Below are 24,207 nucleotides of genomic sequence, written 5' to 3'. Positions count from 1 at the left end.
CAAGTTCATTGAAGAACTGGTTGCGCAATGAGATTGCTTGGGCATGACGCTACACTGAATTAAACTGTGTCCAACAAGAATTTCATCATTTGTTTCATTATCTTTTTTAAAAATATCTAAATTAGATTTTAAGAAAGATTGCCTCTTTCTTTTTTCCCAAAAAACATTTTGTGCCAGAAAATATTACCTCTCAAACAGAAGACCTCATGTTTCCCATCTAGATTAAAAGACTGGCTTCCCCTCAGAGAGGAAAGGGAAGATGACAACAGAGTTCTTCCAGGAAATGTCTACCCAGTCTCATAAATCAATTGAGATACTCTCTCATGTTATTCCTTTGGATATAAAAGACATTTTTCCTTTACCCAGTGCCTCCCCACATTCCAAAATTTTCAGTAATAGCACCTTCCAAAGACTGAAAGAAACAGGTGCGTTCCTCATGTTTAATAAGGTCTTACTGCATATTCAGTCTTATTGATCAGTCCTACTGCACGTTTAAAGCAGCTTGCATTTTTTTAGCCCCTGGTCTCTTCTCTCAAGTGAAGCAAAGTGATTTCTGCTGATGAAGGGCTTATGGTTTTTCCCCTGTATGAGTTTTTTGATGTGAATTAAGGCTACCACTGTACATGAAGCTCTTTCCACATTCCATGCATTTGTATGGTTTTTCCCCCACTGTGAGTTTTTTTATGTGAATTGAGGTAACTGGTGTGACTGAAGCACTTCATGCATTCCATGCATTTATATGGTTTTTCCCCTGTGTGAGTTTTTTGATGTGCATTAAGGCTACCACTGCACATGAAGCTCTTTCCACATTCCATGCATTTATATGGTTTCTCCCCTGTGTGTGTTCTTTTATGTCAGTGGTTCTTAACGTGGGCAATAATGCCCCCCAGGGAGCGATTTCATTTTTCAGGGGGGCGGTAGAACGAAAAGGGGCGGTGTGGGGGCGAAAGAACAGAAGGGGGCGGTAGGGGGGCGCCGGAGCGAGCCAAACCTGTGAAGGCGACAGTGCAGGCAGTAGATCCAGTGCTGCTGCCGCCGCCGCCAGATGATCCAGCTCTTTCTACCTGCCACGTCTCCTTTAAGGGAGCACTGAGTGTGGATCGGGTGGAAGGAAAGGGTCTCTTGGGTCCTCATCCTTGCCCTGTGAAGCGCTGCCTCGCACCAGGTGGGGAGGGAGGGTAGGTAGGGTAGGTAGGGTAGGTAGGGAGGTAAGATATCATCACCTCAGGGAGGGGGGCTATGATAACTTCCTCAATGGCTCAAGGGGGTGTTTCTTTCAAAAAGGTTAAGAACCACTGTTTTATGTGAATTGAGGACACTGCTGCCACTGAAGCTCTTTCCACATTCCATGCATTTATATGGTTTCTCCCCTGTGTGAGTATTTTTGTGTGAACTGAGGGCACAGCTGTGACTGAAGCATTTTCCACACTCTGTGCATTTATAGGGGTTCTCCCCTGTATGTGCTCTTTTATGAATATTGAGGATTCCACTTTTCCTAAAGCTCTTTCCACATTCTGTGCATTTATATGGTTTCTTATCTGTGTGTAATATCATATGTGAACTAAGGTTACCACTTTCACTGAAGCTCTTTCCACATTCCATGCATTTATATGGTTTCTCACCTGTGTGAATTCTGTGATGGGAATTAAGGTGAGAACTCTGACTGAATCTCTTTCCACATTCCATGCATTTATATGGTTTGTCCCCTGTGTGTTTTTTGATGTGACCTAAGGTGACTACTCTTAAACCTCAGACTCTGGAGAAGCTGGAAATTTCCTTTTCCCTCTTCTGGTCTCTCTTCCCCTCTGACTTTTTTCTCTGTTTCAGTATCTCATATCTTTTCTTTCCTTTCTTACTGTTTGGTTCTTTTCGGTGACAGAAGAGGCGGCCGCATAGAACATTCCTTCTCTCCTTTGTTACCTGATGGACAGAAAAAAAGATGGGATTATTATTATTATTATTATTATTATTATTATTATTATTATTATTATTATTATTATTATTATTATTATTATTATTATTATTATTATTATTATTGTTATTATTGTTATTATTGTTATTATTGTTATTGTTATTGTTATTGTTGTTGTTGTTGTTGTTGTTGTTGTTGTTGTTTATATCCCGCCTATCTGGTCGGTTAAGACCACTCTTACAGTACAGTACAGAAAGGAATCTCATTTGGCATGAAGTGAAGGTATTGGCTTTCTCTTTGACTGTCAGGAGGAAGTGAGTGTCACGTCACATTTCCGCCTGTCCCTCGGCTGTTTCACCAAGAAAAGGGCACAAGCTACACATCGCATCGCTGCCACCAGTTGATTACATCAGCGTTGTATATTATTAATCATAGCACTCCAGGCAATGGGTCATTTTATAAAGAACCAAATAGAATTTTTTTTTATTACAGGTGATGAAGGTAGAATCAATGACATTAGCTCTTAACAAAACATCCTACTTCATCCACTCTCCACCGCCAACCCTCTCTCTGGACCTCAAACTCCAAAATCACCAATCCTTCTTTCTCCTCCTCCAGAGACTCTTATATCTTGTGACTCCACCTTTCCAGCACTCTCATTGATAAATGCAGATAGGCTATTAATATTCATGACCTGGGTGGACACCACATCCCTCCCCCCCCTTAAGAAGTTTGGGATAGGAAGGGAAAATTAATGGTTTGCCCTCATAAACAAATGAAAATTCAAAGAAGAATGCAAATATTAACCTCATTACAGTGCTTACATTACTAAGGATACATTACTTACATTAGTAAAGATTATATTATATTACTCTTACATTACTAAGGCTACTTAGTATTATTTTTCCATCACTATACATATATCTTAATATCCAAGCAAATTTTGCACTTTAAGTGTATTCCATAACTATTACACAAACAGAATAGTTAATATTGAACAGAGAATAACAAAGAATTTTTCCTAGTCATTTCTAGACAAAGCATCAGCAATCACATTCTGGGTACCTTTTATGCTGGATTTCAAAATCAAAGTCATGTAAAATCAGCGCCCATCTCATCAATTTGCTGCTCTTTGTTCGAATAGTGCTTATCCACAGAAGAGGAGTGTGGTCGGTGGTCAGGACAAATCTTCTCCCTCAAATGTATGGCTTCAGCTTTTGCAGCGTCCATACGATAGTTAGATACCCTTTTTCAATGGTGGATAAATGTCTCTCACCAGGTTGGAGTTTCTTGCTGATGTAAGTCACTGGATGTAGACTCCCGCTGTTGTTTGCTTGACACAGCATGGCTCCCAGTCCCATGTTCGATGCATCTGTACAGATGATGAACTGACGATCGAAATCCAGTGCAATAAGGGCAGGTCCTGAAGTCAGCGCCCTCTTCAAACGAACGAAGGCTACCTGGCACTCTGACATTCTCTGGATGTTTTCAGCCTGCTTCCTTCGGGGTAAGTTTGTTTTCTTTTTCATTAGTTTCTTTATTTTCTCAACCGTGGGAAGGGAAGGCAGTTTCTTCAACTCCTCCAGAACAGCTATGGTATTTGTCTTTGAATTCTTCTTGCTCTTGTATTCACCCTTACTCATAAACTCACCCACAGGTACTTTTGTCACAAAGCTCTTCATATGAGGAGGAACACTTTCCCGGGTCACCTCAGAATTCACAGGCAGGTTCCTTTTAAGTGCAATCTTGAACACTTGGCTTATTTCAGATTTATAGAGATTTTCATCATCTGGTGCACTCCCATTAATCCCTGGTTTCTCAGGCAGGGGCTCATTTTCCAGGATTCAGGACAATCTCCATCCTGATATTGGGGAATCTTCTCTAGGTCAATATTTGAGGGATTTGCCACACTGGAATTATTATTATTATTTTGAGCAGCTAATTCCAAATTCTTCATCTCTATTTCAAATTGCATTTCTCTTTGCCTAGTTTCTTGTTTAAATTCCCTTTTTCTTTCAAGTTCTCTGATCTTTTCTTTTTCCAGTTTTAGTTCAAATTCCCTTTTCTTCTCAAGTTCTTTTTTTTTCATTTTCCAATTCTAATTTGTTTTTCCTTGCTAGCTCCTTCAGTTTAAATTCTTGTTTTAGCTTCCATTTTTCAAAATCTTGGGAGCTTTAGATATTTTCTCTCTCTGAGGCAATTATTACTGAGCCCTCAGCTTCACTTTGAATTTAAGGGTTCCCATGTCCCTTAACACCCTGGAGCTCAACCTCTGTCTCCATAACCTACAGCTCTTTACCCTCAGAACTTCAGATTTTGAGCTAACCACTTGGTAATCCTGAGGTAAATGGTTTCTCTTGAGTAGGTATTTTCCCTATCTTAGGATTCTTCAGATCCGGGTTCAGAAGCCCTGAAACAAAAATCTTTCCCAAGACTCTAACAAGTAGCCACTTCTTACACCACAGATCCTAACCCATCCTAGCTAGGAATAACTTGAAACTCAAGCCAATTCAATTTTTCACTGGATTGTTTTGTGTCCCAGCACTATACAGTGGTGCCTCGCTTAGCGACGTTAATCTGTTCCAGAAAAAATGTTGCTAAGCGATTTCATTGCTAAGCGAAATTAAAAAGCCTATAGAAATGCATTAAAACGCGATTAATGTGTTCCTATGGGCTTAAAAACTCACCTGTAAGCGATAATCCTCCATAGCGCTGCCATTTTTGCTGCCTCTTAAGCGAGGAAAAACAGCGGGCAGCCATTTTATTTTCCCGGTGGCCATTTTGAAACCATCGATCAGCTGCTGAAAAAGGATCGCTTTGCGATGATCGCTTCCCCGCAATCATTGCAAAGCGAAAAAACCCCATAGGGACCATCGCAAAGCGATCGCTTTTGTGATTGCAAAAACTCCATCACTAAGTGATTTCATCACTCAGCGGAGCGATTGCTATGCGTGGCACCACTGTACCACCAATTTGTAACGTTCCCACCTGTCCCTTGGTTCTTTCACAAAGAAAATGGCATAAGCTATTTGTTGTGTCGCTGCCACCAATTGATTACATATTAATTGTATATTACTAATCATAGTGGTCCAGGCCATGTGTCATCTTAAAAAGAACCGAATAGAAATATTGATTGATTGATTGATTGATTGATTGATTGATTGATTGATTGATTGATTGATTGATTGATTGATTGAATTGCCCATGTAGACACAAGTCTACTCTGGGTGGCTAACAATAAAAATGGAATAAAAATAGTATAATAAAATAAAAAGCAACAATAGTAATTTGGTTCAAGAGGGGGGAAAATAATCAAGTGATGACAGGAGGGAAAGCCTGCCTAAAGAGCCAGGTCTTAAGTTATTGCAGGTAATGAAGGAACAGTCAATGATGTTAACCCTTACAATACATCCTACTTCATCTACTCTCTACCGCCAACCCTCTCTCTCCACCCCAACTCCAAAATCACCAATCTTCCTTTCACCTTCCCCTGCAGAGACTCGTATATCTCATGACGCTGCCTCTCCAGCACTCTCATTGGTCCACGGAGATAGCACATTAATATTCATGACATGGGAGGATGCCATAGTGACAAACCCCAGAGCTACACCAAGGAACAGCAGAAAGAAAAGTTGCTTGTGACTCAATTACTCTTTCTTCTGCGTGGTCGGACAGAAAGGCAGAAGGGTCAGAAACCATAATATTTTGCTTGTGAAAATCATAAAAGTTATTTAGATGATTCTTAAGATAAAATTCAGCCCCCAGATAACTCTTCAGAATTGCTTTACTTTTTCAAAGTGCCATCCCTGAAAGCGGTGAGGGGGATGGCATGTCGAAATAGGGCCTTCTCAGCTGTTGCCCCCCTCAACTTTGGAATGCCCTCCCTAGAGAGATCCGCCTGGCTCCAACACTTTTGGCTTTTCGGCACCAGGCAAAGACCTTTCTGTTTAGCCAGCATTTTAATTAAGCAGTATTCTTTAGCTGTCCACATGAGCAGCAGGACTTATTAATATTAATGTTTTAAGAATTGTTTTAATATAGGATATTTATATTGTCTTTTTAATGTTGTTAAGTTTTAATATTGTTGTACGCCACCCAGAAGCCACTGGTAATGGTGCGGCAATAAATAAATAAATAAATAAATAAATAAATAAATAAATAAATAAATAAATAAATAAATAAATAAATAAATAAATAAATAAATAAATAAATAAATAAAGTGAACCCTCACAGTGAAAAGATGGGAATTTCCTGAGTCCTTCTGTATAATTATAATGTTCTCAGTTTTATGCTATGCATGGAACAGAAAGAAAAGTAGAAGTGGACATCCAGTAACTTTTTTATAACATGCAACTTGCCTGGTACAGTATAGTTAAAATGGTCATTAGGAAATAGAACCTGTTGTTAATTTATTTGAATCCCACCACTGCTCAGCCCCCTCCCTCCCAGCTGACCCCCCCACTTTCTCTGCTGACCCCCATTTCTGGTACCCCTCCTGCCCTCTCTCTCCCCCCACCTTCCTTTTCCTCCTGCAGAGACACCCCCCCTTTCCTATCCAGGGCGCTGTAGCCTCAAAATCCCTTTCCCCACTTTTGCTGAAGGGGGGGTCTGGACTTTGGGGGGGAGAGCCAATTTCCTTCCTCTCTTTCCTTTTTTTAACAACCACCTTTCAGGGATTTTGCCTTCCTTCTTTGAATTCCTTCCCCCCCCCCGTGTTTTGCATTTCTCCCCCCCAATGGCTCACCTCCTTGCAGGTCTTGACACGGGTAAACTCCCGAGGAGGCCCCTCTGCCTTTTCTGGAGACCATAGAGACGGGAAGAAACGGACGCGCCCTTTCACCTCTTCCGGTTCCTTTTTTAAGTAACGCCAAGGAGCTCCTCTATTGTCTTTCGTCGCTCTAGATTCTCCCCCTCCTCCCTCCAAAGAGAGGGAAGAGGAGCGACCTCCGTTCAGTAGATCATAGAGCTATGAAGGGATGAAGAGGGGGCTCATCTCTTGGGCGTTTACAGAGCGCCTGGCTGTTCCCAACCCCCCACGAACCTCTAAGGTCCTGGGGAATCCCCTTTGCCAAGAGGGTCTCCTCGGGAGTTTCTTGCAGAACCTTCGGTGCATCACCCCCTTCCCACCCAGGGCGTTGCAGTCTTAAAACCCCTTTTCCCACTTTTGTGGGGGGGGGAGTCTGGACTGTGGGGAAAACCTGGGTGCCGCCGATGCCTGCAGGATTCAGGAGAAAGTCGGGGGGGGCCGGAACTACTCAAAAGAAAAACCGAGATTGACCCCCCCCCTCATGCACGCACCAGAGAGAGAGGGAGAGAGTGCCTTCCTGGGGAGGGGACATGGCGGGGGTCTTCCTTCTTCGGGGGGGGCAGGTCTCAATGCATTTTGAGGGGGTGAAGGCTTCTCTGTACAAAAGGTTTTGCAAGGCATACATCCCCCGCCCATCCTCAGAAGATCGATGAGATGCCGGGGGGGGGAGGAAGACCCCCCATTTCTCCTCCGAGCAAGACACCAAGGTGGGTGGGATCGCCTTTCCTGCGAGGAGACCCACCCTCCCAAAAACATACACGCGCTGAATACTGCAAGCACCGGTTTGTCTTAAAAAGGAATGAAAGACAATAACTTGGTTCTCCCCCTCCTCCCCCCAAGTTTTCCTTTTCCAGCCCCCTCCATGGGGAAATTCCAGCCCCTCCCTATTTCCCAAATCTTGGAAAACGCTGCAAGTTCCCAGGAAGGAATGGGGCAAGAGGTTGCAGCGAGGAAGAGGGGCTGCCAAAGGGGGAGGAAGGCAGAAGGAGAGCTGGGAGGAGAAGGTGGGGGGTCTGTTGGGTGGGAGGGGGTTGATCCTGGCATCCTTTCCATTCCCGTTTTTGAAAAGAAGAGAGACACATGGAGAGAGAGCCCTGCACAATAGAAGAATAAAAATGGCACATCCTGGAGGGAAAATCATTTGGTTTCTTTCCTCCAAGAAGCCTCCAGAAAGATCCTGATTCCTGACTCTCTCTCCCCTTCTCTCTCTGCTTGATTTATTTTTTACGCTTCCCAACTTGCAGAACTATTTAATTGTGCAATATTTTTTTTCTTTTTTCTTATACGTGTTATGCTTTTATGTTGTAAGCCACCTAGAGTTGGCGCAATGACCAGATAGGCGGTAAATAAACAAACAAACAAACAAACAAACAAATAAATGCTTTTCCCTTTCTCCAAAGGAGCAGGTGAGACTGAGCTGATGTCTGCAAGTTTATCTCTGGACCAAAAGAGAATATGGAAAGAGTTTCTGTGGGAGGTATTACCTGAATTAACATTTTAAAACTCTGAGTGGAGTGAAAAAACTCACTCAGGTTTGTGTTTACGCCAAAGAACTCACACACAGAGAAATCATATATTTATTTATTTGATTTGATTTTTACCCCGCCCCACTAGACAATGTCTACTTGGGACAGCTATATATAAATGAATGGAGTGTGGAAAGAGCTCCCATCAGAGCAGCACCCTTAGTTCCCCTCAAAGGACTGATGCTGGAGAGAAATCAGATGAATTCATTGCATCCGGAAGCATTTTCTCCCACTGCAGGGATCCTCCTTGTAGGAGTGGAATGCAAATTTAGAATAATTTCCCCAGTTCCCATGGAGAATCTGGCCAGACAGAGCCCTGCTGGGTTGACCTGATAGTCTTTTGAGCATCTTGTCAGATTAGACTGTTCCGGGAAGGTGGTCCAATCAAGACTGTGGAGATCCTGAGAGATCAGCACATAGTGGGAGAGCATGCAGTTTGCACATCAAGGAAACTTTGCACATCAAGGAAACTGCAACATTCCTCCCTGATCGTGTTTCCATTTCTTAAAGAAAGACCAGGCAAAACCTTTTTGTGATCCAGCTGCAGAGCCAGAGATTGGGAATTCCATCCCCCCACTGTTCCTCATTGACAAGGGCTGGACTTGACGATCCAGAGGTTCCCATCCACTTCTGTGGTTCCAGATTATTACTATTATTACTATGATGGTAAGGATGTGTTCATAGGATTCAGAAACAGAAAAGGGGGGAAGGAACATGAAGACATTGGTTTCTTCACATAAGCCCCAAGCATCAGCATCTTCTGGAGGTGGTTGGGGGTCCATGTGTGCAGAATGTGGGTGATCTATGGGGAACGTGGGAGTCACGGATGTGCTGTACAGAAGATGGGACACCTCCCCAGGTTCTGTCATAGTTCCTGGGATGTAGCAAAGCAAGCCTCAACCACAAACAGAGGCAAATATTTGTAAGTCAAAGGAAACCCATGGAGAAATGCAGCAGGCTTACTTTGCCCAAATGGGGGAGCTCACCCCATGAGTGAGCACAAATGAGTAAAGAGGAGGTAAAAACCATCTCCAAGCCCCATAGTCTCCCAGTCAGAACCCTGATAGGACACCTGATTTTCCCAGGAATTCTAAAGAGATTTATACACCTCCAGGGATCACAAGCCTATGGTTCATCATAGCTGATGTCATCCAAGTCCAGGTGTAATCCCAATGGAAGTAGACAAACATTGACAAGTATTTACAAACTCCTCTCGGCATCTAGGTACACATCTTTTCATTGTTGCAATAATTTTATTTATTTATTTTTATTTATTTGTTTAATTTATATGCCGTCTCTGGGCGGCTTACAACAATTAAAATACAACAAAAAAGATAAAACAATTAAAATACAATTAAAATAGATACTCTAAAAATTGCCAGCAGGACCCACAGTTGATAATGTTTCAATTAAAAGCCTTTTGGAACAGGAAGGTTTTGACCTGGCACCGAAATGTCATCAGCATCGGCGCCAGATGAATCTCAATTGGATGGCATTCCATAGTCTGGGGCAGCTGCCGAAAAGGCCTGTTGTCTACAAGCCATCCCTCTTACCTCCTTGAGGGATGGCTCTTTCCAAAGGGCCCCCTGGCTAGATCTTCATATGGAAGGAGGCAATCCTTCAGGTATCCAAGGTAGAAGCTATTTAGGGCTTTAGATGTCAAAATGAGCACTTTGAATTGGGCCCAGGCAGTAACTGGTAACCAATGTAATTTAAACAGAATCAGCTTGATGTGTCCCCTAGTGGTCCCACCACTCACCAGCTATGCAACTAGATTCTGGACCAGTTGCAGTCGCCGGACCGTTTTCAAGGGCAGCCCCATGTAGAGCGCATTGCAGTAATCTATACGAGATGTTACCAGTGCATGTGTAACTGTCATGAGACTCCACTCGTCCAGGTAGGTACAATGATGTATAATTTCTGCAGCTGAAGGAAGGCGCCCCTGGACACCGAGTCCACCTGGGCTTCTAGAGTTAGACTGGGATCCAGGAGCACCCCCAGGCTGCAGACCCTGTCCCTTAGGGGGAGGTGTAACCCTATTCAGGGCAGGAAATGGCCCTCCAGCCTGTCCAGCAAAGCACCCACTAACAGCACTTCCATCTTGTCTGGATTGAGTTTCAATTTATTAACCCTCATCCAGTCCATTATCAGGTCCAGACACAAGTTCAGCACAGAAACCACCTCACCAGGATTGGTGGAAAATGAGAAGTAGAGCTGAGTGTCGTCAGCATATTGCTGACTCCTCACCGCAAATCTCCTGATGACCTCTCCCAGTGATTCCATGTAGATGTTAAACAGCATGGGGGACAGTATCGAGCCCTGAGGAACTCCCTGACATAAACCCCATGGGATAGAGCAACTGTTCCCCCAGCACCACCCTCTGGACATGGTCAGCCAGGAAGGAGCAGAACCACCATAAAGCAGTGGCCCCAACTCCCAACCCAGCCAGCCTATCCAGAAGGACACCATGGTCGATGGTGTCGAAAGCCGCTGAGAGGTCCAGGAGTATCAACAGGGTCACACTCCCCCTGTCTCTCTCCTGGCAAAGGTCATCATACAGGGCGACCAAGGCTGTCTCTGTACCAAAATCCGGCCTGAAACCCGATTGAAATGGATCCAGAAAATCCGTTTCATCCAGCAGCGCCTGGAGTTGCCCGGCCACAACCTGCTGCAACACTTTGCCAAATAAGGGAGGTTCGCCACTGGTCAGTAGTTGACCACCAGCCTTGGGTCCAGGTTAGGCTTTTTTAGGAGTGGCCAAATTACCGCCTCGTTCAAGGCAGTAGGGACAACTCCCTCTCTCAAAGAGGCGTCCACGGCCTCCTGGACCCAGTTGTGAACCCCCCTGGCAGATCTTCCAATTAGCCAAGATGGGCAAGGGTTGATTCCAGGCAACTCCATAACATGATTATTACTACAGTGTTTCATTTCCTCATTTTTTTCTAGGTTACATAAGATAAAATGATTTCAGAAAACATAGTTGTAAGAAATACTGAAAAACCCAAAATTCTTACAGTTAGGTAAACTGTAGGCACATAACTTTAAAATATATGAAAACATTTTGCAAATACCTAAGTCATTATAATCATGTTTCAAAACAGGAAGAAATACATGTGTTTCTTTATGAAGAGGAGAGACTTTTAAAAGTTAAAGAGAACAATGAAAAGTCATTAGGAATATACATGGGGACACCCCTCCCTCACAGGTGCTTATAACGAGGGTCTGGCCCCCTGGGGCCAGACCGAACACTCACGATTCCGCTGCTGCAGCGATCTCCGTGGTCCCTTCCTATCTCTTCGTTGCTCAACCTGTCAGAGGAGCTCATCCTGCCTTCTGTCAGGAGTGGATAATCCATCATGAGCAACAGAGCGATAGTAAGGGACCACGTAGCTTGCGGCAGCAGCGGAATTATGTGTGCTCAGTCTGGCCCTACGGGGCTGGACCCTTGTTATCTGCACCTCTGGGGGATACTCATATACGAATACACCCATCTCTAATTAAGAAAAATACATCAAGTAAAATGCATTATTGAATTCTAAGTGAGCTTAGAGTAGAAGGGCACATGCTCACCCAGCCAAAGAATTTAGGGAGGAAATACATCAATGGTGATTGCTGTTCCTGGATGTCTCCTGCTTACAATGGTGTGGAGTTGTGATGAGTGCTTGGTCAGTCAGTCAGTCCCGGTGTAAGTATATTTACAGTCAGTTTTCTTGCAAAACCCAAACAGTTATTGTCTCTTAATACAAGCACTCCCTCTAATTCCGTTGGTCTTGTAGACAGGTGTTGAAGTGAATCAGTCGTTCATGGCATCCAGATGGGAATTCACTTGACTAATTGGCCTTCTCAGCCACACAAGACCTCTATTCAGAGCACATTACTACAGCCTCTCGAGACTGAAGGATGTCTACTATTTACATGTTAACCACTCTGCCAGTGTATAGCTAACATGAAACAGTTCATATCAATGTCAATAGATAGTGTTACAGGGTATATATATATATCTGTGTGATAGACTCTAACCCTTAAAGCAGCCATTCTCAAGTGACGATATGCCCCTCGGGGGAACGGGCACATTTGAAGGGGGGGAAACATATTGGAAACAGTTCTTGACATACCACCTGATACTCATTGTACAATTTATACAATCCTAATTCATCTTATATTTCTTCAAAATTGTGTTTATAGCCATGGCTAAAAAAAAAGGTTTTAAAATACCTGCTTTGAAGCACAACTTTAGTGACATTTCAAACTGAATGTTCTCTCTCACTGTTTTCCTTTACAGCTACATTTTAATTCAGCCTTTCCTGTAAAAACAGACTCTCAATGAATGAAATATTTCTACCACACTATTCTATCACTAGCTCCGTTCCCAAACAAGCTAGTGGTTTTCTGAAGCAGTGGAATTATTCAGAAAGTGGGAACTTTTTCAATTGTACTTTCAGTTTTAATGCATCTTAAAGTCACTTTTTCTCCCCACCAATTCCTTAATCATTGCATTTCTGACTCCCCCTCTCCATTGTTCCAAGTAAACATTTCAGCAATCCCTCCCTTTTTTCCACCATGCTGGAGTCAAATCCCCACTCACCCTAGGAAACCCATTGGATCTCTTACTCCAAAGGCCTGTTAAGGTTGAAATAAGGCTGAAATGACATAACAGCATGAAACAACAACACACGTGGAAACTTAATAGACGCACATCAGTACTTCAGATGTCTCTTCTCACATTTACCTCTCTGTGACTCCATTTGCTCCGTCTCTTGGTAGAATACTTTCTACTGCACTCAAGAGAACAAGGTGGCTCAAAATGTTAAAAGGAGTTATATTAAAAACCACAAAAACTGCAAATTAAAAGGCTAGAAGGATAATGAAAAATCCATTAATTAAAACCATATAAAACTTCAAAATAAATGTGCACCTCACATGTACACTGAGCTGCCACATCATAAAATCCATTGACGGATGAAGTTTGATTATATAGTATTATTTGAAGAATTGATTGTGTTGTTATAATAACACCTGTCAAGGGATGGGATTAGGCAACAAGTGGACACTGTCCCTGAATTTCATGTGTTGGAAGCAGGAAAGATGGGCAAGCCACAAGATCTGTGTGACTTTGACAAATGGACGAGAAGTGATGGCTAGACAACTGGGTTAGAGCATCTCCATAATGATGAGTCTCATAACTCTGCCACTGCTGCTCACTGTCCTCCTTTCTTGAAAGATGTCTTCAGATTCCTCTTGGGGACCTTCTAGCTAGGTAGTGAATGGTAGGTCCAGGAACAAATGCCGGCTAGATGTCCCCCCAAAGTATTGATGCACATTCGAAGCAGCTTATGATTCTTAGCCCCTGGTCTCTTCTCTCATGTGAAAATGTGATTTCTGCTAATGAAGGACATATGGTTTCTCTCCAGAGAGGTATTTCATATAAATGAAGGTGACCACTCTGACTGAAGCTCTTTCCACATACCATGCATTTATGTAGTTTCTCCCCTGTGTGAGTTTTCTGATGTGAATTAAGGTTAGCACTGTGACTGAAACTTTTTCCACATTCCATGCATTTATATGGTTTCTCCCCTGTGTGAGTTTTTTTATGTGAACTGAGGGCACTATTGCGAATAAAGCTCTTTCCACATTCCAGGCATTTATATGGTTTCTCCCCTGTGTGGATTTTTTGATGTGACTTTAGGTGACCACTCTGATTGAAGCTCTTTCCACATTCCATGCATTCATATGGTTTTTCCCCTGTGTGCGTTCTTTGATGTGAACGGAGGGCACTGCTGTGACTGAAGCTCTTTCCACATTCCATGCATTTATACGGTTTCTCCCCTGTGTGTGTTCTTTGATGTGAACTTAGGTGACCACTCTTACTGAAGCTCTTTCCACATTCCATGCATTTATGTGGTTTCTCCCCTGTGTGAGTTTTTTGATGTGAATTAAGGCTACTGCTGCAACGGAAGCTCTTTCCACATTCGATGCATTTATATGGTTTCTCCCCTGTGTGAATTTTTTGATGTGACTTAAGATTAGAACTCTGACTGAAGCTCTTTCCGCATTCCATGCATTTATGTGGTCTCTCCCCTGTGTGAGTTTTTTGATGTGAATTAAAGTTAGCACTGTGACTGAAGCTCTTCCCACATTCCATGCATTTATACGGCTTCTCCCCTGTGTGGGTTTTTTTATGTGAACTGAGGGCACTATTGCGAATAAAGCTCTTTCCACATTCCATGCATTTATATGGTTTCTCCCCTGTATGCGTTCTTTGATGTGAGCTTAGATGACCACTCTGACTGAAGCTCTTTCCACATTCCATGCATTCATATGGTTTCTCCCCTGTGTGGGTTCGTTGATGTGCTCTTAGGTGAACACTCTGACTGAAGCTCTTTCCACATTCCATGCATTTATATGGCTTCTCTCCTCTATCAGTTCTTTGATGTGAACTTAAGTGATTCCTGTGGCTGGAGCTCATTCCACACTGCATGTATTTATATTCTTTCTCTCCCCTCATGGTTTTTTCATATAAAATACATTCATTGTTTTTAGTTATGCTCTTTCCATGTTCTATGCATTGAATTGTTTTTATGTCCTTGGTGAACTCTCCCATTTCTATTGATATTTCAGGTACACTTGTATGTTTTTCTGCATATGGGACACTCTCTCCTTCCTCTTTCTTCATGGCTGTTTCTTACAGTCAGGAGATGTTAAGCCTCAGACTCAGGAGAAGCTAGAAATCTTCGTTTCCCTCTTGTTTTATTTCTTCCCTTCGGCCTTTTTTCACCTTTTCAGTATCTCCTTTCTTTCTTTTTCCTTCTTCCCATACGGTTATTTTCTGGTGACAGAAGAACTGGCCACATAGAATTCTGGTTCCAGTTACCTGATGGAGAGGGAAAAAAGACAGGGAGTACAGCACAGAAAGGAATCTCATTTGATGGTTGTTGCAGCTTTTTTGGGCTCTTTGACCGTGTTCTGAAGGTTTTACCTCCTAACATTTTGTTAGTCTCTGTGGCCAGCATCTTCAGAGGTCAGGAGTCAGAACTCTGTCTGTGCTTTGTTGCAGTTTGTTGGATAGTTGAGTATTTATAGCTGTGGGAACAACTTTTGTCCTTTTCAGGAGATTATGATGATCAGCGTGTTTTGTTGTGGGTATATTGTTGTGATAAGGGGAGAGATTACCTGTCACTCTGATTGATGAGTGTTGTTAGCTGGTCTTTTGTGTGCAGTGATCACTGGTCCTTGTGGCTGGGTAGAGTTCATTGACCTTTTTACAGGCTGTATTTTTCAGTGCTGAGAGCCAGGCTTTGTTGAGTTTTAAACCTTCTTTTTTGTTGAAGCTCTGCTGGTGAGTGTGGATTTCAGTGGGTTCCCTGTGCAGTCTAACATAATGTTTGCTGGTGTTGTCCAGTACGTCAGTATTTTGAAATAGAATTTCATGTCCACCTTGTTTTCAGGCATGTTCCACTACTGCCGATTTTTCCGGTACAACAAAGCCTGGCTCCCAGCACTGAAAAAAACAGCCTGTAAAAAGGTCAACAAACTCTGCCCAGCCACAAGGACCAGTGATCACTGCACAGAAAAGACCAGCTAACGACACCCATCAATCACAGTGACAGATCATCTCTCCCTTATCACAACAATACACCCACACCAAAACATGCTGATCACCTTACTCTCCTGAAAAAGGACGAAAAGCTGCTGCCACAGCTAAAAATACTCAACTATCCAACAAACTGGAATAGAACACAGACAGAGTTCTGACTCCTGTCCTCTGAAGATGCCGGCCACAGAGACTGGCAAAATGTCAGAAAGAACAACCTTCAGAACACAGCCAAAGAGCCCGAAAAACCCACAACAACCATCAGATCCTGGCCGTGAAAGCCTTCGAGAATCTCATTTGGTTTGAAGTGAAGGTATTTGCTTTCTCTTTGACTGTCCTGAGGAAGAGAAAAACCCCAGAGCTGCAGCAAGGAGAAACAGAAAGAAAAGTTGCTTGTATCTCAGTTACTTTTTCTTCTGTGTGGTCAGACAGAAAGGCAAGAGTCAGGAACCATAATGTTTTTTTTGTGAAAATAATAAAAGTTCTTTTGATTGTTAAAATAAAATTCTTCATTAGATAAAAAATTCTTCATTAAATAAAAAACTTTGGATAGTTCATCAGAATTGCTTTGCTTTTTAAAAGTGGACCCTCACAGTGAAAAGTGAAAGGATGGGAATGTTCTGAGTCCTTATGTCTAAATTAGAAGTTCTCAATTTTATGCAATGCATGGAAAAGAAACAGAATACAGTGGAGCCTCGCACAACGAGTGCCTCACACAACAATAAATTCACACAACGATGGCTTTTTCTGAAAAATTTGCCGCTTCACACAACGACGTTTCCTATGGGGAATTTTGGCACAACGATTTTGGGACCATGCTTCACAGAACGATTGCATTTTGGGTCCCCTGTTTCACTTAACGATGAAACGTTATGGTTTCTGCTCTTTCAAAAAACAGCAGGAAAGGTGGCTGTTTGGCAATGCTAATTTGTTCTTCTAACTGCCTGTACCCAGGATGCATTGCACCTGTGCAGGGAAGGGATAAAAAACCTTCCCCATGCATCCTGGGTGTACTTTCCCACATGCGGTTCAAAGGTTGGCTTTGCCTCTTTGCTCTGTCTTGTGGGTGCTTTCTGTGCTGGAGAACTTTCAAAGGCAAGCTTGCATTTCTTCTCCTGGGTGGGTGGTGAGTTTTACAGTGTATCTGTACTGTACTGTATTGCAAAACTCTGATGATTTTTGCAAGGGGGAATTTGGGTCTGTCTGGCTTTGGTTATGGGGGTTTTTTTCATTGGGGAAATTGCAGGGGGTTTTTTGGCTGGGGGATTCTGTGGATTTATGTGGGATTTGAATGCCCAAGTTCAAACCTGATTTTAATTTTTTTCCTGCATGCTGCTTCTTGGTTGGGGGGGGGGGGTTATGCTTTGTGTGTGTGGAATTCTGCAAGGAAATGGTTGCTGTTCTCTTGTGGCCATGCCTGCCTCTGGGATTTGGATGCCCAAGTTCAAATCTGATTTTAAAAATTTTTTAACTGCTGCCATGCTGCTTCTTGGTTGGGGGGGTCTATGCATCTCAAAGGGGCAGAATTTTTTTTACCAAAAATTAACGAAGACTCAGAAGCTGTTTTAAATGCTTGGACTCGTTAGTGCAGCTTGTGAAACCTTTGCAAACTTAATCTGGCTTTGTTCTGAGTCTTCGTTAATTTTTGGTGAATTTTTTTCTCCCCCATTGAGATGCCTTGAAGCCTACTCAATGCATTTGAATGGTGGATACATTGTTTCACACAACGATGTTTCCTATGGGGATTTTCGCTTAAGGACGGCAATCCGTTCCAATTGGAACGGATTATCCGGTTTTCAATGCATCTCTATGGGAAATGGTGTTTCACAGAACGATGTTTTCACAGAACGGGTTTTTTTTGGAACAAATTAACATCGTTGTGCGAGGCACCACTGTATTCTTCCATGTCAGCACCAGTTTCCTATGGAATTGTAAAAAGTGGAGGGGGAAACAGCTTTTTGCAAAGAAAGTGTAGGGGGAAAGTAGGATCGTTTTCCCGCTCCACTTTTGTTGCAAGAAGTTTAGGGTGAAAGCAGCTTTTTGCAAAGAAAGTCAAGGAGGAAAGCACTTTCCCCACAAAAAAGTGGAGGGGGGGAAGGAGGAATCAAAGCACTTTGATACCTCCTTTCCCCTTCCACTTTCTTGCAATGAAATAAATTTTTGGTTAGAAAAGAGGTTGTGTCTTATACATGGGGGCATCTTATACATAGAAAAAATATGGTAATTACAGGGCATAGGGGAATAGCAGCCCAGTGGAAATGTACCATATGTTGAAAAACTGAGACTTGAAAGAGTTAGCTTCCCAGCCATGTCTGGGAACAAGGTAACAGGCCAGAGTAATCATGCCATAGCAGAGAGTTCAGGGTGGAGTCAAGAAAGAAAAAAAGGAAAAGGTATTGAACGTACTTATGTTGCACATGTTAATATGCCAGTACAACAATGGAACCGACTAGCTTAGGAGGTAGTGAATGCTCCAATGCTGGAGGCATTCAAGAGAAAGCCTGAAGCTTACCAACACCATTAATGACCAGTGGTGGTTCTGCAAGTCCTATAACTTGCACTCTTGGTCTCTCAAATACCTTGGTGTTAGGAGACCTCAATATTACAATATCTTGGGGCAAAGAACCTTTGTTTTACAGGCTTTTATTCTGCCAAGTGCTGCAAAGTTTGTGTCAAAACCATGACATTATGCTCCTAGTGGCAGCCAGATTCTGAGTTACAAGCCCTTGTAGTTACAGGAAGTACAGGAACAAAAAGATTCCTCAAAAGAAAAAAAAGGATTCATGCACGAGGCCTCTGGACCTTTAGGTCCTGCAGAGAGGATTGTTGGGAGTTTGATGAAGGGGAGATAAGGGTATAAATAGGGTAAAGTTTTCATAGATATTTTATGCATATGTGCCTATAGTTTTCCATATCGTTAAGACTTTTTGATTTTTACAACTTTGAAGTATTTGTATACTTATGGAACACAGAAGCCATGTGACTTAAATTAGCATTGGAAAAGCTGATGTTGCTTGGAGCCTCGTGGCGCAGTGGTTAAAACGCTGTACTGCAGCCAAAACTGTGCTCACGACCTGGGGTTCAAATCCCAGGAAGTACCCAGCTTGCCAGGGGGGGGGGCAATGTGTAGCCTGTATAATTAAAATTGTAAACCACCCGGAGAGTGCTTGTAGCGCTATGGGGCGGTATATAAGTCCAATAAATAAATAAATAAATAATTACTGAAACATTGAAAAAATATATACCTTGATAACTCAGGTTTCATTTGGGATTAATTTTCCTTTTTGGATAAATGCCAGGTGTGATGGATACAGGCTTCTGGTTTTATCCAGGAGGTTTCTAAAGTTATGTAGCTAATTCATAATGTCACCATACTACAGAAGGCATTTGATGGCAAGGAATGACGACAACAATAAGGGAGGACAATTAAAAACTCAAATGTCCCCCACCCCAAAAGGTGTGTAGCTTTTGTTTTTATCCCCTATTTTTCATCCCCTTCTTGAGCTTCTGGGGCTTGGGGAAAAACAACAGGGCACAATCATCATGACCCTTACAAGTGACCAACTAAGGAAGCAGTCCATCTCCAAATCCCTCTACTCGGTACTGGTGAGGCCTCACCTTCTGTATCCAGTTCTGGACACCACACTTCAAGAAGGATGCTGACAAACTGGAAAACATCCAGAAGAGTGCAACAAGGATGGTCAAGGGCTTGGAAACCAAGCCCTTTAAGGAAGATACCAACAAAATTGGACAGGTTTGGAAGAGGGCAACAATATTGATCAAAGAACTGGAAATCAAACCCTAGTCCAGGGGTTTCCAAACTATGGCCCACAGGCCACATCCGGCCCACCTTGCCTTTTATTCTGGCCCAGGAGGCATGTGTGTGCATGTGTGTGCGTGAGTGCAGGCGGGCGGGTGCACGTACACACACATCTTCCTTCAGCCCTCAAAAATGTGGAGAAAAATGTGGCCCTTCCACTGAAAAGTTTGGAGACCCCGGCCCTAGTCCATCAGATTTACTTTGATTTTGATTCCTGCCTTGAGCTGGGGATTCAACATCAAGTTGATTTAGGCTACTTCTAACTTCATTATTCTGTTAAACAGCTGCATCCTGGCAGGAAGCAACAAGAGACATCCTTCACACACTCTGCCCAGGAGGCCAATAACCCTTACCTGGAGAGACCTTCTTGTTCCCAGAAATCTCAAGTAGGACATCAGCGTGTGGAGCCCTCTAGCCTGGATGCAGAAGATCCCATTTTCCACTGAGGAAATACGAAGTCAACTCCTGAAAGAACACCAGCAGATGAAGAGACACACTCCCAATTCAGAAAGGGGAACTGGCAATCTCAGAGAGCACTTCTGTGATTTTAAAAAAAAAAACAGATTCAATTCATTGCATTGCAGTTGAAATCTAGGGTTTCACAGAGAAGAATCTGAGGCATGTTGTTCTGATTCTTGAGGATAAATTAGGGAAGAGAAGCTCTATTTGGGCTTCATGGTATTGCTTCACGGAGGCTGCCACCACTTTGTGGGGAGCGATAAAAGGGCCCCACTAATTAAGTGGATTTCCATTCCCCTTTTAATTTTTCTCCAAAGCACGTCTGGTTCCTCTTCCAGCTCCACTGCCATCTTCCTTTCTCCAGGCACTCAGAACTGAAACCTCAAGCTGCATTGATAAGTAACTTTAGTGCTTATTTTAAAATACCTTTTAATGCATTTTCAGATACCCATGAAATCTGAGGGAACCTAGGCTAGTCAATGCCACACCTGAAGCCCTCCCACTCTGCTCTTGTGAAGACAAGAGAGTTGGCTTCATGTGTCTCTCACAGAAAACATGACGTTTTCACAAACTCCATTTTAGGTCCTCTGGTCCCTTAGCTGTGGTTATAGGGAGAGGCCTTCACCTCCTAAATGGCTATTCAATAAGATCTCCACAACGTGGTTTATATGCCCAGCTGTTTTAACACACAAGGACCTGGGGTTTTTTTTTGCTCCCAAAAAGTAGGTGTGAGGTGGATAACTCAGGTATACAAAAAAAAGCACCTAATTCTTAGGGTATTATAAAGATTTAGTGTTAAATTCAGGGGGAAGAATTTCCATCTTCAGATCATTCTGGCTTTGAATATTTCATTCCTTCCTCTGTCCTCCACATGTTGTAAACCACCCTCAGTAGCTTCCTGCCAGATGGGCAGTATATAAGAAAAGAAACAAATTATTTATCCACTTTGCAATTCTCGCTCCTCGTCTCATCTTCTTCTTTGGAGATCAGACTCCATGCCCAACTAAGTCCTTCCCTTCCAGCCATGTCCTTCCCTCATCTCTGTAAGATCGGAGATGAGAGTAAAATTCCTCTCACTGGAGTGCCGTCCCCCCCCCCCCCCGGCCCGTCCACAGCAGAGAAAGAAATCCAGACCCTGCCTGTTTTCCCTCCCAATAAGACAGGACTGCTGGAGCCAAACCAGGGGAGAGTACAGGAAGATTTGAGTCAGAGAGGCTGGAAGGACTTGGTGTTTTCTGAGGAAACGGAAACGGAGGGTGGAAGTAGAAGCAGGGCTAGCAGATATAAAAGGGGTAGAGGGGGAGTTACCGCCAGGTTGGGAGTGGATATGGATGAAGGATCCATGGACCGAAAAGTGGGAGAGGCTCCGGATACCTGAACAGCAAGCAGGTTGCCGGAGGAGAAGGGAGCTCACCCCCAAACCATCATATTGGGGTGAGAAAGAGACCAGAGAGTGGAGGAGAAAGTTAAGAGAAGAGAAAGGCGAGAGGGAGAGAAGGGAAAGATTAGAATGGAGAGTGAGGGAATACCAGATAAGGGGGTACCCGGAGGAATCTGGCAGACGTACACCCCCACGCGGGAACCAGCCTAGTTGGAGCTCCAGGACGAGGACACCATCGCCTTATTGGAGGGGGAAACTGGACAGGTACTGAACCCTAACCTGTCGACAGACTGGCCTGGACCTTGGAACGCTGGAGGGAAGAAACCCTTTTAAAGGTGAAGAATGGAAGCCCCCTGCTGACCCGTTGTTCGATGGAGAAAAAGGTTGGAATGTGTTTGCAGACACTGGTTTCTTGTTAAACACGGCAATAAATGTTACACCCATTTCATAACCTCGCAAGACTGGTGATTTATATGGCGGAAAAGCAGGAGACTGAACCCTGAACCCTCACAATCCCCTCCCAATATTTCGTATCTCCCTTCACCTGCTGAGCTGGACTGGAAGCAAATAAAAGAGAAAAACACTCTGTACATGTTCAGAGAAGCAGTGTGATGGACTTTCCAAGGGTTGACTCATGAATGGAACCTTCAAAGCCCCACTTGGCCCAGAAAATTGGGGGCGCCCAACTGCATCCCAAAGCACCACACCCTTGGCCCTTATGCTGCTCAGCAGGCGATGGACGACTCCTGCCTACGAGGGTTTAGGGCAGCCCATGAGACACAGGGCCTGGCGCTCCAGGAAAGCTGTGGAGTCCTTCCTGCAGGCCTGAAGTCGACTCCTAACACACATGGAGGATGACCTAGCAGGGGTTTCACCCACCGACATGCCGAGGCAGGCACTAAGAATGAAAGACTCAAAGCATCTCCTTCAAAGTTACACTCACTGTTTGGCTCCCCTCCTGTTCCTCTCCAATTAAAAGAAAGAAAAAGAAAACTGTGATTTTTAGAAACTTTGTGAATTGTGAGGGAACAGAAGAGAATGACAGAAAAAACTACCGAGCTATGGACGGAATATCAGGAAATGTCTGGCGCCCAGTCACACGGACAACAGGATTCCTTCAGAGTCACCTCATCGGCTACAAACTAAAATTGAAAGAACCAACGTGAAGTTAAGAAAAGTTAAGAAAATGCGGGCTCTGCACCAAGTGGTTTGAGAGTGTGAAGACGAACAGAAAAACATCACACCCATCACAGTCTGTGTCTATGTGCTCCAACATGTCTCAAGGAAGATGTACTGATTGATCAATTAGAAACTCTGGGTAGGACCACACAAAAGCCTTGGCTCCAGAAGTCTTAAGGGCTCAATCACCACTTCCTGTTACTAACCAAACACCCTGCCTCTCCTTTCCTCCTCCCATTCTGGACTTTCTCCCCTTTGCTGCTGGAGGCTTTTGGGTTGGGTTTGGTTTTGCCCTCTCGCGATCCATGTACTGGAAGAAGGCAGAACAGAAATCTTTCTCTTTCTCTCATCCACAGAAGCGACAAAAGAGAAAGATTCTCCCAAGGAAAGCAGGGAGGAAATCCTCCTTCCCCTTCCGCAGTCGATCTCTAAACTGGAATCTCAACGGGAGAGAGATCTGGTCTTTCATCCTCTCTCCTGGATCCCCTGTGCAAGAGCAACTGAAGGAAAACCTCCTCAACAATCACAAAATGACAGTCAGTGGAGAGAGAGAGACACTGTTGCCAGCCTCAGCCCCCTCCCTCCCACCCACCTTCCTCTTCCTCCTCCTCCTCTTCCTCCTGTTAAGCCTCCCTCCTTCCCACCCAGGGCGTTGCAGCCTCAAAACCCCTTTTTTTCCACTTTTGCAGAAGGGGGGGGGTCTGGACTTTGGGGGAATCCCGGGGGGAGGGGGGAGAGCCACATTCCTTCCTCTCCTTCTTCTTATTTTTATTATTATTATTATTATTATTATTATTATTATTTTGACAGCCACCGATGCCTCCAGGATCCGGGAGAAAGTCTGGGGGAGGGTTCCTCACAGGAAAACTGAGATTGAGCCTCCCCTCCTTGCACGTCTCTCTCACACACAGACACAGAGTGCCCTGCGGGGTGGGGGACATCCGAGGGTCTCCCTGTTTCCATAAAGGGGAATCCCCGACCTCCCACCGCCGTCCCCCCACCCCCACCCCTAATATCCCCAAACAGAAGACTCGGAAGGAAAGATGAGCAAATTCCGGGCCCTGCAATGGAGACCCAAAGGGAGGGGGTTGGATTTTACAATCCGGAAGGCAGAGAGAAGTCGCCTCCCCCCCCCCCCGTGCTCCCTGAGGGTGTTGCCTTCCTTTTTTGAACCCCCCCCTCCCCGAATGGCTCACCTCCTTGCAGGTCCTGATGCCGGAAACTCCCGAGGAGACCCCATTGCAAGCGCCTTCCCCAGAGACCACAGAGTCGGGAAGAGACCGGACGCGCCCTCCCATCACTTCCGGTTCCTTTTTAGAAAAAAAAACCGCTAGAAAAAGGGAAGAGCTCCTCTATTCTCTTTCGTAGCTCTAGGTTCCCCCCTTCTAACCCAAAAAGTTTCATGAATGAAGGGTGGGGGAGGGGAGGGACCCGCAGAAAGGAATGGTGTTCCTCCTTTGGCTTGTTTCAACCGGGAACCAGAAGCGTTGACAGCAGGCGTGCCTCTTCTTTCCGCACTTCTCGAGTCCTGG

At 44.0% G+C, this 24,207-nt stretch overlaps 2 protein-coding genes across 2 annotated transcripts in view; both read right to left on the bottom strand.

Annotated features, from left to right (window-relative positions):
* LOC140703825 (uncharacterized) overlaps positions 1-23,925 on the bottom strand; it is a 412,915-nt gene extending 388,990 nt beyond the window's left edge. Inside the window, exon 1 of the mRNA XM_078387265.1 lies at positions 23,872-23,925. The gene's annotated coding sequence lies outside the window, so the exon portion shown is untranslated. The remainder of the gene's footprint in view (positions 1-23,871) is intronic.
* Positions 1,252-23,957, bottom strand: LOC110070871 (uncharacterized). The gene is made up of 4 exons (XM_078386425.1): positions 23,872-23,957; positions 20,010-20,195; positions 13,709-15,116; positions 1,252-1,538 (listed from the first exon to the last, which is right to left on the bottom strand). The coding sequence occupies exons 3-4, from the start codon at positions 14,916-14,918 to the stop codon at positions 1,252-1,254; spliced, it is 1,497 nt and encodes a 498-aa protein (XP_078242551.1). The 5' UTR covers positions 14,919-15,116; positions 20,010-20,195; positions 23,872-23,957.
* Positions 23,958-24,207: the final 250 nt, after the last annotated feature.

This window comes from Pogona vitticeps, chromosome 2 (genome assembly GCF_051106095.1).
Source record: "Pogona vitticeps strain Pit_001003342236 chromosome 2, PviZW2.1, whole genome shotgun sequence".
NCBI classification, from domain to species: domain Eukaryota; kingdom Metazoa; phylum Chordata; class Lepidosauria; order Squamata; family Agamidae; genus Pogona; species Pogona vitticeps.
This window is presented reverse-complemented; position numbering and strand designations above follow the sequence as displayed.